The 15,673-nt window shown below is 50.8% G+C and overlaps 2 protein-coding genes across 2 annotated transcripts in view; one reads left to right on the forward strand and one right to left on the reverse strand.

Moving 5' to 3' along the window:
• The window catches only part of LOC137846905 (uncharacterized), a 426,139-nt gene that overhangs the window by 356,950 nt on the left and 53,516 nt on the right, over positions 1-15,673 (reverse strand). The window lies entirely within an intron of this gene.
• Positions 5,105-6,040, forward strand: LOC137847221 (olfactory receptor 14C36-like). Its single transcript, XM_068665494.1, has one exon. The coding sequence runs from the start codon at positions 5,105-5,107 to the stop codon at positions 6,038-6,040; it is 936 nt and encodes a 311-aa protein (XP_068521595.1).

The raw sequence follows: 15,673 nt of genomic DNA on the forward strand, positions 1-15,673 counted from the left end.
AGGTAATGATAAGGTAAAGGTTAATGATAAGGTAAAGGCTGAGGTACTTAATGCCTTCTTTGCCTCAGACTCCAGCAGCAAGACCAGTTGTTCCCCTGGATATTTCTTCTTTCTTGTAGCCAGTGCCAACCATCCATGGTGCACTTTGTGGCAGTTTTTTCTCTCCTCCTCTTTCCTACTACCAAAGTAAACTCCATCAGGGTGGAAACCACTCCTGAAGTAGACATCCCAACCCAGCAGGCTCCTTGCGGCCTCTCAGCCAACCAGACACAAGTAACCTCAGCAGCAGCTTCCAAGCTAGGGGCCTGCTGCTGGCCTTGCAGCTTCTTGGCTCGACACAGCCAAGCCTTGTGCCTGCTGCTGCCCACTCATGGACTCAAGCAGAAGGGACAGGACAACCCATCTGGGGGCCTTCTTTCTGCCTGGGTCCTCCTGGCTCTGGAGGCAGAGGGGATCCCCCAGTCAGCATGCCAAGCAGGTGCCTTCTGCTGGCCTAGCAGGGCCACTGCCAGATGTCAGCCCAAAAGTCCAGCTCCCGGGGAGAAGTCAAGGTTGACCTGCCACCTCCAGACACAAGTGACCTCCCAGTCCCTTTCTGTGACACGTTTCTGCTGCTGCCCTATCAAGTGCAGAGACAGAAGTGACCTCACAGTCCCTGCCACAGTCACATTCCTCCTGCTGGGGCAGGAGATTCTGAGGCAGAGCTGAGCTCATCACAGCATTCGCACCCATCTCCTCCTTGTGGCCCACAAGCTGGTCAGATCCATGACCCCTTACATTCATTTGGAGTTAGGGTTTGGTTTAGGTCTCTTAAGCAGTTTTCTAGTGTTAAATAGACCATTTTAGTTCTTGTATTAAGAGCAGAAATCAGATTGATTAAGAGAGTAAGAGCTAGGGGAAGTGACTATGCGCTGAGTTTTGTCTTCTAGGGGTACGTTGAGGTCAGTCATTAGAGTAGTGGATTCCTGTCAGGGTGTGGAGTAGCATTTAGGTGTAGGAATTAAGTTTACAGGTTGAAACTGCGGAATAGCCTCATGTAACTGTTTTACGTCACTGCTACAGCAGTATCAGCAGAACCTGAACCCTCTTACCTCTACAAAATCCTTAATTTTGGCTGGCCAAGCCCCTATTCCCTCCCCCAAATCTCACATTTCTCCTGTCCATTCTTCTCCTGATCCCTCCATCTCAGTTATCTCATTGGTATCAGCTTTCTGATGCCTTTCATGATCTTAGAGTATCCATCACACCTCTGTTGTCTACTCTCTTTCTGAGGAAAGCGGCACTTCAGACATGATGGAAAAGGACACACAAGTCCGTCAGAGCACCCTGCACAATGTGCCCAGAAGCTCTGCAGTGCCACAAAAGTGTGGTTCTTGCCTACAAGTTTTCTTTCCAGAATGGCTCCTATGGCTCCAGGGTATCTTTTCCCAGGCACTCAGTTCCCCAGGCCACACTACTCTTGCCTACAGGCCCCACGTGTCTCTCCAACCCTCCCCTCTCCCCCTGCAGTAGTGGTACCTCAGCGCAGCAGGTTGGTGCATGTCCAGGCTCAGGGGTGTTTCCTGAGGGTCTGCCCCATGTGGGGAGTGGTGGGGAGGAAGAGAGCAAGGTCATCTCCAGGGGCATGGCTGAGCACAGCCCAGCCATCCTGCACCGCGGGCAGACCCCTGCTCCCAGGCTGAGGCACACATGCAGGGTGGACACTTCTCCATCAGCCCAGTTTCATGCAGGAACCTTCAGCGCTGTCCTAGCAACAGGAGTGACCTCATCCTCCTACTCCATCCACAGACAGCTGCTAAAGCCCTGAGTGTCTCTGTTTCTCACAGCTTTCACCCAAGTCTTTCTCCTGGCCCTCCCCACTGCCCAGCACTGCCTCTCAGGTGGCACTCAGTGACCCTTCAGAAGGGCCTTTGGGCTTCCTCAGTTGTCCTGGTGCTTATTAGCACCTTCCTGGCTCCTTCCAGAGCTTCTTGCCCATTGTGGGGACACTGATTCTGGCTGGGACAGTGTTTCTCTCTGCAGATCAGGCCCTGTGGTGCTGTGTTTTTGATACGTGACCAGATCAGTGTTGGTCACCCACGGCTGTAGTCGCTGTTCCTGTGCAGTGTTTGCACAACATCAAGGCCTTCTGTGCTTCTCTCTCTGCCCCACCATCGAGTCAGCTTCCACTAGACCAGGTTGCTCAAAGCCCCATTTAACCTAGCCTTGAATACTTCCAGGGACAGGGCATCCACAGCTTCCCTGGGCAGCCTGTTCTGAGCCTTACCACCCTCTAAGTCAAGAACTTCTTTCTAGTAGCTAATCTAAATCTACCCTCTTTCAGTTTAAAACCATTACCGCTACTCCTATCATGACACTCTGATGAAGAGTCCCTCCACAGCTGTCCTGTAGGCCCCCTATTGGTACTGGAAGGGCTCTTTAAGTTCTCCCCAGAGCCTTCTCTTGTCCAGGCCGAACAAACCCATCTTCCTCAGCATGTTCCTAGGAAAAGTGATGCAGCCCATTGATCGTCCCCATGGCCCTCCTCTGGACTCCTTCTAATAGATACACATCCTTATTGGGGCCCCAGAGCTGAACACAGAACTTGAGCTGTGGCCTCGCAAGCCCTCCTAACAGATCAACATTCACTCCAAACTTGGTGTCATCTGCAAACTTACTGAGGGTGCACTCGATCCCCTCATCCAGATCATTGGTGGAGATATTGAAGAGACCTGGCCGCAGTACTGGGCCCTGGGGGACACTAAGGACAGGCCTCCAACTGCATTTATTTGCATTTACCATGACTTTGGGCCAGTCTTTAACCCCACAAAGCGTACACCCAGCCAAGCCTTGAGCAGCCAGTTTCTCTGGAGAATGTTGCGGGAAAAGATGGAAAAGCCTTACTGCGGCCTAGGTAGACCACATCCACAGCCTTTCCCTCATCCACTGCGAGCATCACCTTGTCACACCTTGAGATCTGATTTGCCAAGCGGGACCTGCCTTTGACAAACCCATGATCCTCCTTCCAGCCATTTTGAGGAGGACATCACATTTGCTAGTCACCAGTTGACTGATAGCCAGGACTGCTGATAAATGATGGAAGGCAGCTTGGTGAGCTCTTCTGCCAGCTCCCTCAGTACCCTCGGCTATATCCCATCCAGCTCCATAGACTTGTGAACACCCTCCATGAGGGATGCCGTACGAGCAGTGGTGCCTGCTCACCAGGAACCAGGCCAGCATCCTACAGAGCTGCCTTACAAGGACCATGGCCACCAGGAGAATTGGAGTTATCAGACTCAGCACAGATCCAGTGAGACACCACAAAAACAATGGTCTACAGGAACGGGGAAAAAGGTACAGGACTGGGATTTCCTAGGACAGCCTGGTTCAGGGAAGAGCAAGGACACTGGAAAGGCTGAAAGTCCCAACGGAACCAAAGTCTTTGTGTCCATGGCTATGGCTGCTGTCTTCTAAGCCACTAAAGCCAATGAGGAGACATATTGTTAAAACACCAGGGCCTCATTTCCTCCTCACCCCCACCCATGAACTAGGCAGGGGTTGTACCATTCTCCTGCACTTGGCCATGCACATCCCCATCTCCTACTGCCCCACAAAGAACCCTGAGCAAGGTGTGAAGGGAAAGGTTTCCCTTCCTACAGGCTGGAGGTGAAGGCCTGGCCCTTGTGCTTGCTGACACACATCCAGTTTTCCTACACTTCAGTGTCACCTTCACATTGCCTTTGTCTCCTTGTCCTCACTGCCTCCAGGGTTCTGCTCTAACGAGCTCCAAGGGAGGCTGTGTCAGTGCTGCCCCTCAGGGGGACACTGCAGGAAACTTGCCTCTGACTTGCACTTCTGGAGAGATGTCTTCAGTTGTCTCTGAGGGCCTGAGTTTGTGGGCTCATCAGCAAAGTCCCCAGAGGGGTGATTGCAGTGCCTTGGGCTGGGCCTGTGCTGCTGAGTTGGGCCTCGCTCCTGGGACAGAGAAAACACATTTCAGAAAGTCCCATGAAGCAGAGAGACAGCTGTGCCCAGGAGCAGCTCCTCTGCACAGCGCAGCAGGGCTGGGAGCTCTGACCGCAGCTGGCACGGGAAGAGAAGAGAAGGAGAGAGGGCTTGGAGGCAGTTGGCAGTGGGAGGATGCTGCGAGCTGCCTGCAGGAGAAACCTGCACAGCCCTTGACAAGGTAAGGGTCTCGCTGCAGGGCCATGCAGCTGCAGGTCCTGGAAGGGTCTCCTGCTGGGTCTTGTTTCTGGGAGGGCAGTGGGCAATGCAGTAGGCTTTGAGAGTCCTGCTGGGTTGCAGTGCGAGGTGAGGAAGTCTGGCAGAAGCCCCTTGGAGTGTCATAACCAAGCTGCCCTTTTTAGCCAAGAGCTGGGTGGCCAAGTCTCCTTCAGACACTGCAGGGCATGCAGATTGTGTATTGGGACACTCCAGCTTGCGAATATCCAGCTCTGTCCATGGGACATTGTCCTGGGCTGCACACTTCTGTCCCGCAGGATGCAGCTCTCTCCTGGCATCCTTGTGTTATCCAGGTACCTCAAGGAGAAGACACCTCTGTACTAAAACTATGTCTGTGCTGCTGGATGGCTGTCTGTGGGCAGCTGGAATGAGGCGTCTGCACTCTTGCAGGAGAGAAAAGCTGAGATCCTGCTCATGCACCTGGAGATAAGGTGAGGTTTCTGTCTATCTGCACTGGGGTTGGGGCTTCTTTGCTTTAAGCTGTCTCCACTTCTTTGGAAACACGAGTGTGATTGTTCTACTAAGCATAAGAAAATCTGACTCGCTCTACAGTGTGGTTAGAGGTGTTCTTTGCAACAACCCTGCATAGTTCATGGATCTCGTAAGTGGACTGAACTTGAGTTTCCCCTTTGTTCCTGCTTTCTGACTGCTACACAGAAGGAAGGACACCTCTAAAGTCCCCAGCAATCCATGCTTGCAGTGCCAGTCTCACCCAGCATCAGCTAAGACTCAAGCGATAGAGCCGCAGAAAGCTCCTTTTGCAAAGAGAGAGGCTTAAGATGAGAGTGCTCTAAGGCTTGCAGTAGGTTTTCCTCAGAGAATTGTCTTCCAAACTTTTTCTGCCTTCTCCTTCTCTACAGACAACAGTGCTCAATGTCAGAAAATGCCCAACGTCAGCTCTGTGAGCGAGTTCCTCCTGCTGGCATTCGCAGACACACACGAGCTGCAGCTCCTGCACTTCGCGCTCTTCCTGGGCATCTACCTGGCTGCCCTCCTGGGCAACGGCCTCATCCTCAGCGCCGTAGCCTGCCACCACCGCCTCCGCACCCCCATGTACTTCTTCCTCCTCAACCTCGCCCTCCTCGACCTGGGCTGCATCTCCACCACTCTGCCCAAAGCCATGGCCAATGCCCTCTGGGACACCAGGGCCATCTCCTATCAAGGATGTGCTGCCCAACTCTTTCTCTTTGCTTTCTTGGTTGTAGCTGAGTATTACCTTCTCACCGTCATGTCATACGACCGCTATGTGGCCATCTGCAAGCCCCTGCACTACGGGAGCCTCCTGGGCAGCAGAGCTTGTGCCCAGATGGCAGCAGCTGCCTGGGGCAGTGGCTTTCTCAATGCTGTCCTGCACACGGCCAACACATTTTCCTTGCCCCTCTGTCGAGGCAATGCTGTGGACCAGTTCTTCTGTGAAATCCCCCAGATCCTCAAGCTCTCCTGTTCAGATGCCTACCTCAGGGAAGTTTGGGCACTTGTGTTTAGTGTTTCTTTGGCCTTTCTTTGCTTTGTTTTCATTGTGGTGTCCTATGTGCAGATCTTCAGGGCAGTGCTGAGGATGCCCTCTGAGCAGGGCAGGCACAAAGCCTTTTCCACGTGCCTCCCTCACCTGGCTGTGGTCTCCCTCTTTATCAGCACTGGCATGTTTGCCTACCTTAAGCCCCCCTCCATCTCTTCCCCATCCATGGATCTTATTGTGTCAGTTCTCTACTCAGTTGTTCCTTCATCAGTGAACCCCATCATCTACAGCATGAGGAACCAGGAGTTCAAGGATGCAATAAGGAAACTGTTTGGATACATGCTTCTTTGCAATCAATAATGTTTGTGATTTCCCTGATTATTTCAGGAAATGTGAGGAAATTTTTTGTTACTATATTTCTCTATAAATATTTTCTACAATTTTTTTCTTTTGATTTAAATTATGTTATCCTTAACCTGCTACCTGATTTTACTATTTATATTTTTTCATTTAGAGTGACCCAGTCATCCAATTGTTGAAAGAAGCAGGTTATGCAGAGAAACAGAATAAATAAAAAACAAAACAAAACAAAACAAAAAAACATCTGAACTACATTGTTATCTGCTGCAATATATTCCCATCCTCTATGGAGCTGGGGGAGCAGCCCCAGCACACAGGAGGGGCTCTGGGTCAAGAGCCCAGCTGCTACATGGAGTTTGGGTCGGGACTGCTGCTTCTCTGGAGCCATGGCCATGGCCAGCAGCAGGACGTGGCCTTGTCACTGCTGCTCTCTTTTGGCTTTCAGTGTGTTCTCCTGTGCTCTTTTATTCGGATAAGCTGTCAGATCTCATATGCCTTGGTGACAGTCCTGTTCTCTCTGCAGTGGCATCCCTGTGGCTGCAGGCAGCAGCAGGCACTGTGCAGCACTGGGTCACAGCTGCCTCCCTGCTAGCACCACAGTAACAAGAGGGTCTTGCTCAGGGCAAACCCAGAACCCTGGACGCCTCCCCAAAGCTGCTGCCAGGAATACAGCCAAGGGGTTGCTCCCTGCTCTTCTGTTTTCTGGGGTTCTAGTGCCAGGTTCTTCACCAGGGGCTCAACAACCCCAAGCAGAGCTACAGGCTGGGAGAGGAGTGGTTGGAGAGCTGCCAGGCAGAGAAGGACCTGGGAGTGATGGTTGATAGTTGGCTGAATATGAGCCAGCAGTGTGCTCAGGTGGCCAAGAAGGCCAATAGCATACTGGCTTGCATAAGAAGCAGTGTGACCAGCAGGGCTAGGGAGGTGATCGTCCCCCTGTACTCAGCTCAGGTGCTGAGAGGAGAGTGATGTAATCACTTGAGAAGCTAAAGTCAGAAGGAAAAGTTGAAGTGACTTGGAGTATTAATGGGCCCCACTGAGGGCTGTTACTAACAAAGCCTCCCCAGGGCTTTGTTAGGGCAGAAAATTGGAGGCCATGATTACAGACAGACAAAGCACTGTGCTGAGAAAAATCTTGGTTGGTTTTAGTGAAGCTGAAGGGCCAAGGCCTGACCACGGCCACTGGGAGAGGAGACCCTGCACCCCCCTGTCTGGCTCGGGGCTAGTCTTGGGGTCTGTGGGATGTGGTGGGTACTGTGATGCTACTAGAAGACCTTCATTATGACACCTCCGCAGCCCTGCATAGTGCTGCAAGGAAGCAATGCCAACAGTCAGCGTGCCAAACAGGTGCCTTCTGCTGGCCTAACAGGGCCACTGCCAGATGTCAGCCCAAAAGTGCAGATCCCAGGGAGAAGGCAAGGGTGACCTGACACCTACTTAGGACACAAGTGACCTCACAGTCCCTTTGCGTGACACGTTCCTGCTGCTGCCCTATCAAGTGCAGAGACATAATTGGCCTCACAGTCACTGCCACAGTCACATTTCTGCTGCTGGGGCAGGAGATCCTGAGGCAGAGCTGAGCTCATCACAGCATTCCCACCCATCTCCTTCTTGTGGCCCACAGGCTGATTAGATCAGGGTGAGCAAGAGAGTAAAGGTAAGGGAAAGGGGCTATGGGCTGAGTTTTGGCTTGAAGGGATACTTTGAGGTCAGGCATAAGAATAGTGGATTCCTGTCAGGGTGTGGAGTAGCATTGAGGTTTGGGGATTAATGTCACTGGTAAAAATAGGGGAAGGGCTTTACATGACTGTTTTAAGCCAGCGTTACAGCAGAATCAACATTGCCTGAACATTCTAACCTCACAGAAATCATTAATTTATGCTGGCCAAACACTTTTTCCCTCCCCCAAATCTCACACCTCTCCTGGCCAGGCTTCTCCTGACTTCCCCATATCAGTCATCATCTTAGGGGCAGCTTTCTGATGGCTTTCATGATCTCAGAGTATCTGCCTCACTTCTGTTGGCTACTCCTTTCTTGAGACTGACATGGCACCTAAGTCAGGATGGTGAAGAACACAAAGGCTGTAGGTGAACCCTGCACAATGTGCCCAACAGTTCTTGTACCTCCCCAAAATTTTGTTTCCTGCCTCCAACTTTTAGATACAGAATGGCTTCTGTGCACCCAGGCTATCTTTTTCTGAACCCTCATGCAGTTTGCCCCAAGCGTCTTGGAGGCAGTGGTCCCCTCTGTGTAGAAAACTGAAAGCAGTCCTAAAGGATGACTTCAGGCAAAAGCTGACACCTCTGACGTGACAACCCCTATCCAAGAGCTCTTCCTCTATGCGGCCTACCAGGTAGTTAGAAAGAGCCGATCTCAGAAACTACATACACAGCAAGTGCCTTCTGCTGCCCTACCATGGACACTGGCAGATGTGAGCCTAAAGGCACAGATCCCAGCCAGGAGTCAAGGGTGACCTGTCAGCTACTTCAGAAAGCAGTCACCTCACAGGCCATTTAACAGCCATTCGCTTCCTGCTGGACTTAGTGTTTCTGACGCACCACTGAGCTTGTAATACCACACCTACAAAACACCCCCTTTTTGGGCCAGGACCTGCCTAGGCAGAAGTGATCTGGTGGTTATCCTCCAAGCTCATGGCACACCAGCTGGGTTTCCAGGCTCTCTGACACACAGGAGCCAGTTCCGTGCCAGTCCTGTGTGGTGCTAGGGCAGGAGGGACCTTGCGGGCAATGTTGCAGCCCCTTGCCTGTTGGTGGTCTCAGCACCTAGTGCACAGTGAAGAACTTGTTTGTATCCAGAAGCCATGAGCCTGAAGCTGGTCTAGCAGACACTCAGGGGAAACACCCTCCCAGCCCCAGCCCCATCTGGCGGTGCTGCTCTGCAGAGTGAGGGGGCTGTGGTGCCTGGGGCACGGGGGCACTCTGCAGGGCCGTGCTGGGCAGGCTGGGAGGCACACCCAGCTCATGGGGTCACTGCCATTGCCCCAGGGCTGCAAGGAATCACTCCTCAGGCTCTTTTGCTGGGGCTTTTGTGTGCCGTGGGGCTGCTGAGCTCTCCTCTACCTTCTCACACGAGATTGAACACTTGAGCTCTGGTCAGTCCACCTCAGAGGAGATCCCCCCTTAGGAGGAAAGTGCTGCAGTGGAGGCCAGCTGTGCCACTGCCGTGCCCACTGCCTGTCCCTGCCTGCAGTCCCAGCACAGCCCCACAGCAGCACTGGCACCAAGCTCCAGGAGCAGCTGGGCCTGACCCCACCACAGGGCTCAGCAGGACAGGATGACAGTGGCAAGAGAGCAGCTCTGCATGCCCCAAGCGCTGGTGCTCCCTGGCCGTGCTGCTGGGATGGGACTCTTTTCCTCTGCACCCCTGCACACGGGCACTGCCTCTTCACCGCCCCTGCAGAGCCAGACCAGGTCTCAGAGGAAGGATGTCAGACCAGGCAGTGCAAGCTACTTCCTTAAGGTTAAATTCACAGAGAGCATTGGTTCACATGCACAGTCTATAAGCTATATTCAACAGACACATCCATATCATTTTAATGGGTGTTCATTAGCTGAATTAATGTAATAAGAATATGCACAAACACAACAAGAAAGAAAACAAAACAAAACAGGTATACTAGTATTCCGCCAATTATTGACATTACATGCCATGTGCAGAAGTAGATCAGAAATTTATTACATCCAAGACACATCTCGCCATCAATTTCCACAAGGCATGCTTGAGCTCCTGGCTCCTCATGCTACAGATGAGGACGTGCTCAGCTGGAGGCAACACTCAGTACAGAACTTCCACCACCATGTCCAGGGATGGGGAGGAGATGGGGGGGGACTTCAGATGGGCCACCATGACAGGCCTGAGAAAGACGGACACCATGGCCAGGTGAGGGAGGCACGTGGAAAAGGCTTTGTGCTGGCCCTGCTATAGAGACGACAGGTCTGTCACCTAGATCCACAAGTTCTAATCCAAATACACTGCTCCAACCCTTGGCAGCTGGGCTCTTTGCCCTGAGCCCCTCCTGGATGCTGGGACTGCTCCCCAAGCTCCAGAGGAGATGGGTAGAGAAGGAAACAGAGACCAATATATTTCTGCTGAGTTCTTTAGTGTCTTACCTCAAAAGGAAACCTGGTGCCGTATGCACATTAGATAATATATTTAAAGGTAACACAAAATTTAACTTTCAGAATGCTAAGAACCATGTTATTTAAAACAAAATAAAATATTGTTAAGATACTAACAGAGAACAATAATTTTAAAAATTGTGTTATTAATTTCCCAAATACCCTTTTATTTCAGTTAGGACTACTGTTATTGATTATGTTATGATAACACTACTTCCGATAAAAATAATGTTATATATTATGAATCACAATATGGAACATAATATTAGTAATTATACATCCTCTGAATATACATCATGGATGCTTAAGAAGCATGTATTGAAGAAGTTTTCTCACTGCATCCTTGAGCTCCTGGTTTCTCATGCTGTAGATGAGGGGGTTCAGTGCTGGAGGCACCACCGAGTACAGAACTGCCATTACAATGTCCAAGGATGGGAAGGAGATGGAGGGGGACTTCAGGTAGGAACACATGCCAGTGCTGATCATCAGGGAGACCACGGCCAGCATTTCTGGAAGCAGCTGCCTCTCACTGACTGACCATGTCCTTGCTGGGAACTGGTTCTCTTTCCCCACATCTCTTTCCTGTCCATGCTAACAGACCCCATCTCACAAGCTGTGTGCTCACACTCACTCAGATTGCACTCCACTGCAAGAATCTTAAAGCAGAGAATCCAAAAAAGCCTTCCTCTTCAGACTAACCAAGCCTCAGTCTTCCTCCTGAAATGCCCATTCATAAATGCCATTCTCTAAAGTATCTCCTAGTCCAAATTACAAGTAGAGTGAGACCCACCCTGACAGATACTATCAGCCATTGGATGTGTCAGCTGTACAAGACCCCTCTGGCAACCCCACCTGCATGGCCCTGCTGCCAGAGCCTCACGGTGTCAAGAGCCTGCAGATGTGTCCTGCCACACGCTGCCCTCTGTTGTTGCACTCCTCAGTGCCTTCAAGCCCTCTCTCCTGTCCTCTCTGTGTGCCAGCTGCGGTCAAAGCCCCCAGCCTGCTGCGCTGTGCAGAGGAGCTGCTCCTGGGCACAGCTGTCTCTCTGCAGCGCTTGCCAGGAGCTCCCCTTGGACCCAGGAGCCCGGCCCAGCTCAGCAGCACAGCACCCGACCATGGCATCGCTTGCTCTGTGCCCTTGGGCTCCCTCGAGGTGTCCCCAAGGCCTCAGGGCTGACAGCTCCCCAAGGCAGCAGGGTCTCTGCTGGGGTGTGGTGGTTGAAACACACTGAACGCATCACCAAATGCCCTTCTCTGAACACAGGGGAGATGACTTTTACAAGGGTGATTAGTGCTTTTAAACTGTGGTTGTCAAACATGATGTGCTTTAACCTGGCAGGCAGCTCAGCACCACATGTCTGTTATCTCACAACCACCTCCAAATAGACAATGGGTTGAAATGCAATACAAGCTTTCAGAAGGATTTGGAACTTTTGCTTCCCTTTCTCAAATACTTCTGCTGTGGTGCCCCATGTGATGATGACACCAGCATGCTGGAGTTGTTCAGGAGCTTCCCTGTGTTCTTGAACACTCTGCGTCAGCCCATGGCAAATGGTAGGGCTGTGTTTCCAGCCCTGGCGCAGTTGATTCCAGGTGGGCAGGACACCCCTCCATTTGAAAGCAAAGTGTGGCTTTTGTACAGCTGTGAAAGGGATGGACAAAAATGCATTAGGAATATTAATTGTGGCATAGCACTTGACTGCCTTTGACTCCAGTTCATACTGAATGAAGTTCTAGCATACCCGGCACAGCAGCACTCGGTGGTGGTGGAACTTGATTCAGGCCACAGAAGTCCATCGTTATCTTTGACTCACCATTAGAATTTTGCACTGTCCATATGGGACTATTAAAGGGTGAGAGAGTCTTATTGATCAGTCCTTGGCTCTCCAGTCGATGAACCAGCTCATGCAGGAGAATCAGGGAGTCTCTGCTAGTGTAATACTGCCTCAGGTGCACGGCTGGTAGTGATTGGCACCTGCTGCTCATTGGCCATCAGCACCTCCAGAGCAGAAGTGTCCTGTGAAAGAGTGGGCAAGGTAGACGCAACTGGTTAATGTCCTCCATCTCCCAGGCAGCTATGCCAAAAACCCACCAGTGAAATTTGGATCTTGCAAGTACCCTCTTTGAAGCAGTCTATGCCAAGGATGCACAAAGGCTCCAGGCTAGTCTCAGTGGGATGCTTTTGCCACTCTTTCCCTGTTAGACTCACTTCAGCCTCCAGTACTGTTAACTGCTGGGATCCCCCTGTCACTCCAGAAATACAAATGGGTTCTGGCCCTTGATGACATCACAGTACACTGTGCACCGCTGTCCACTAGAGCCTGATTCTGCTGTGGGCCTGATGTGCCAGGCCATTAAATCCTTAAAGTCGAATACACACAATTGTCTGTTTTCTCCCCCTGGCTTGAGGCAGGATCCCTCTAGTCCTGCTCATAGTATTCATTAGTGTGTCTGGAGGACTATCTGCTGGAAACTGGAGAAACAATGTTTTCAGAACACTTTTTTGCCAATATTTTTCCTTGCACTTCACGTATCTTTGCCTCTAGAATGGCGGTAGATTTTTCCATCCCTTTTTCTTAGGGCTTATAGGGTTATCATCATGGGGAACTCCCTTCTGAAAGGGACAGAGGGCCCAATATAACAACTGGGCCCAACCCACAGACTTCTCACGGAGAAGAGACATTGCTAAGAAAGTTAAGTGCATGGTTTGGCCCACCGGCTACTACCTGTTACTGGTCTTTCAGGCTGGAAATGAAAAGGTAGCAAAGAGAAGCCTGAGACCAATCAAAAGGGACTTTAGGGCTTTGGGGAGACTACTTAAAGGATCAAGGGCACAGGTTGTGTTTGCCTCTGTCCTTTCGATAAGGGGGATCAATGCTGACAAACAGACTCATCACATTAATACATGGCTTCGGGACTGGTGCAACCGACAGCACTTTGTTTTTTTCGATCACAGGAAAGTCTATGTGACACCGGTTCCACTGGCACCAGATGGGATGCGCCTCTCTCGGAGAGGGGTAAGGATTTTGGCTCAGGAGTTGCCAGGACTGATAGATAGGGCTTTAAACTAGAGTCGAAGGGGGAAAGGGATAAAACCAGGCATGCTAATGATGCATGGTGATGAGCTGGTGATGGTGCACTAGAATCAGAGGGACTGTGTGCCAGTGAGGCCCTTCGGTCAGCTCCACAAGGTGCTGCATGCAATGAGGTGCATTTGAAGTGCTTCTACACAAATGCATGCAGTATGAGGAATAAAATGGATGAGTTAGAAGTCTTGGCCCAGTCCCACAGCTACGACATCATTGGCATAAGCAAAACCTGGTGGGATGAGTCCTATGGCTGGTGTGCTGCAATAGATGGTTCCAGGCTCTTCAGGAGGGACAGGCAGGGCAGGCGAGGAGGTGGGGGTGGTGGTGATGTATGTGAAGGAGGGGCTGGACTGTAGGGAGCTTCAAGTTGGGGATGGCAAAGTTGAGAGCCTCTGAGTAAGGATTAAGGGATGAACAAATGGAGGGGATGTCATCGTGGGAGTCTATTACAGACCACCCAACCAGGATGATGACACCGATGAATTATTCTTTGAGGAACTAAGACATACCTTGAGATCAACTACCCTTGTCCTTATAGGGGAATTCGACTTGCCAGAAGTTAATTGGGTATATCACACAGCCAACACGAGCAGGTCCAGAAGGTTCTTAAAGCGCCTAGATGATAACTTCTTGGTGCAGGTGCTAAGAGAGCCAACCAGGAAAGGTGCCCTCCTTGATCTGTTGCTGGAAAACAGAGAGGGTCTTGTGGGAGACGTGGCAATTGGTGGCCGTCTTAGTCATAGAGACCATGAAGCAGTTGAGTTTAAACTTTTTTGGTGACAGAAGGAAAACTGCCACCAAAACTTCAGCCCTGGATATGGGGAAAGCAGACTTCAGGCTGCTCAGGGAACTAGTCAGCAAGGCCCCTGGGAAGCTGCTTTTGAAGGTGTTGGCATCCATCAGTGCTGGACAGTCTTTAAGCACTGCCTCCTAAAAGCACATGATCAGGGAATTCCAAAATATTGGAAGTCAAACAGGCAGTGCAGAAGATCAGCCTGGCTGACCAGGGATCTTCTTCTGGAGCTTAGGCATAACAAGAAATTGTATGGCTGCTGGAAGCAGGGTCAGGCAATGTGGAAGGAATCCAGGGACAGTGTTCGCGTTCGTAGGGAGAAAAATTGTGTGGCCAAAGCCCAACTAGAGTTGAAGCTGGCCACATCTGTGGGAGACAATTAAAGATGTTTTTTTAGATATGTGAACAAAAAAAAAGGAGAACCAAAGAAAACATAGGTCCTTTACTTGACGGGCAAGGTCTCCTCACAGACGAGGACATAGGCAAAGCAGAGATGTTTAACGCTTTCTTCACCTCTGCCTTCAATGCTGATGATGGGCTTTGGGACCCTGGGTGCCCTGAGCTGGAGAACCATGCCAATGTGAATGACAAACTCCCAACTGACCCTGAAAGTGTGCGGAATTTCCTGCTCCACCCGGATCCATACAAGTCCATGGGTCCAGATAGGATCCATCCCAGGGTGCTTAAAGAGCTGGCTGATGTCATTGCATGACCTCTCAATTATTTTTCAATAGTCTTGGGAATCTGGAGAGGTCCCAGTAGATTGGAAGCTGGAAAATGTCCCAATTTTCAAGAAGGGCAAGAAAGAAGACCCTGTCAACTACAGGCCTGTCAGTCTCACATCAGTTCCTTGTAAAATTATGGAGAAGATTATCCTAGGAGTTATTGAAGCGCACCTGGGAGACAAAGCAGTCATTGGTCCCAGCCAACATGGGTTCATGAGGGATAGGTCCTGTTTGAAAAATTGGATTTCCTTTTATGATAAGATCACCCATGTAGTCGATCAAGGGAAACCAGCTGATGTGATCTTTTTGGATTTCAGTAAGGCTTTTGACACAGTTTCTCAAAGGACCCTACTGGACAAAATGTCCAGCATACAACTTAACAAAAACATCATGCAACGGATGAGCAATTGGCTGAAGGGTAGGGCTCAAAGTGTTGTGGTAAATAGGGCCACATCAGGCTGGTGGATGGTCACCAGTGGGGTCCCCCAAGACTCCATTTTAGTGCTAGTCCTCTTCAATGTCTTTATAAATGATTTAGAGGTAGGACTAGAAGGTGTTCTGAGCAAATTTGCCGATGACACCAGACTTGGAGAAATTGCAGATTCTGCTGAGGGTAGAAAGGCCTTGCAGAGAGACCTGGACTGATTGGAGAGCTGGGAAATCACCAACCACATGAAGTTTAACAAAGACAAGTGCTGGGTCCTGCACCTGGGATGGGGCAACCCTAGCTATACATACAGACTGGGCGATGAGATGCTGGAGAACATCCCCACAGAGAGGGATCTGGAGGTTGTGGTTGAAAGCAAGTTGAATATGAGCCAGCAGTGTGCCCTGGCAGCCAGGAGGACCAATCGTATCCTGGGGTGCATCAAGCACGGCATTGCTAGTCG

This window comes from Anas acuta, chromosome W (genome assembly GCF_963932015.1).
Source record: "Anas acuta chromosome W, bAnaAcu1.1, whole genome shotgun sequence".
NCBI classification, from domain to species: Eukaryota; Metazoa; Chordata; class Aves; order Anseriformes; family Anatidae; genus Anas; species Anas acuta.

Excerpts from the sequence above, each read along its gene's own strand:
- LOC137847221 (XM_068665494.1), top strand. The coding sequence starts at position 5,105 with ATGCCCAACGTCAGCTCTGTGAGCGAGTTCCTCCTGCTGGCATTCGCA.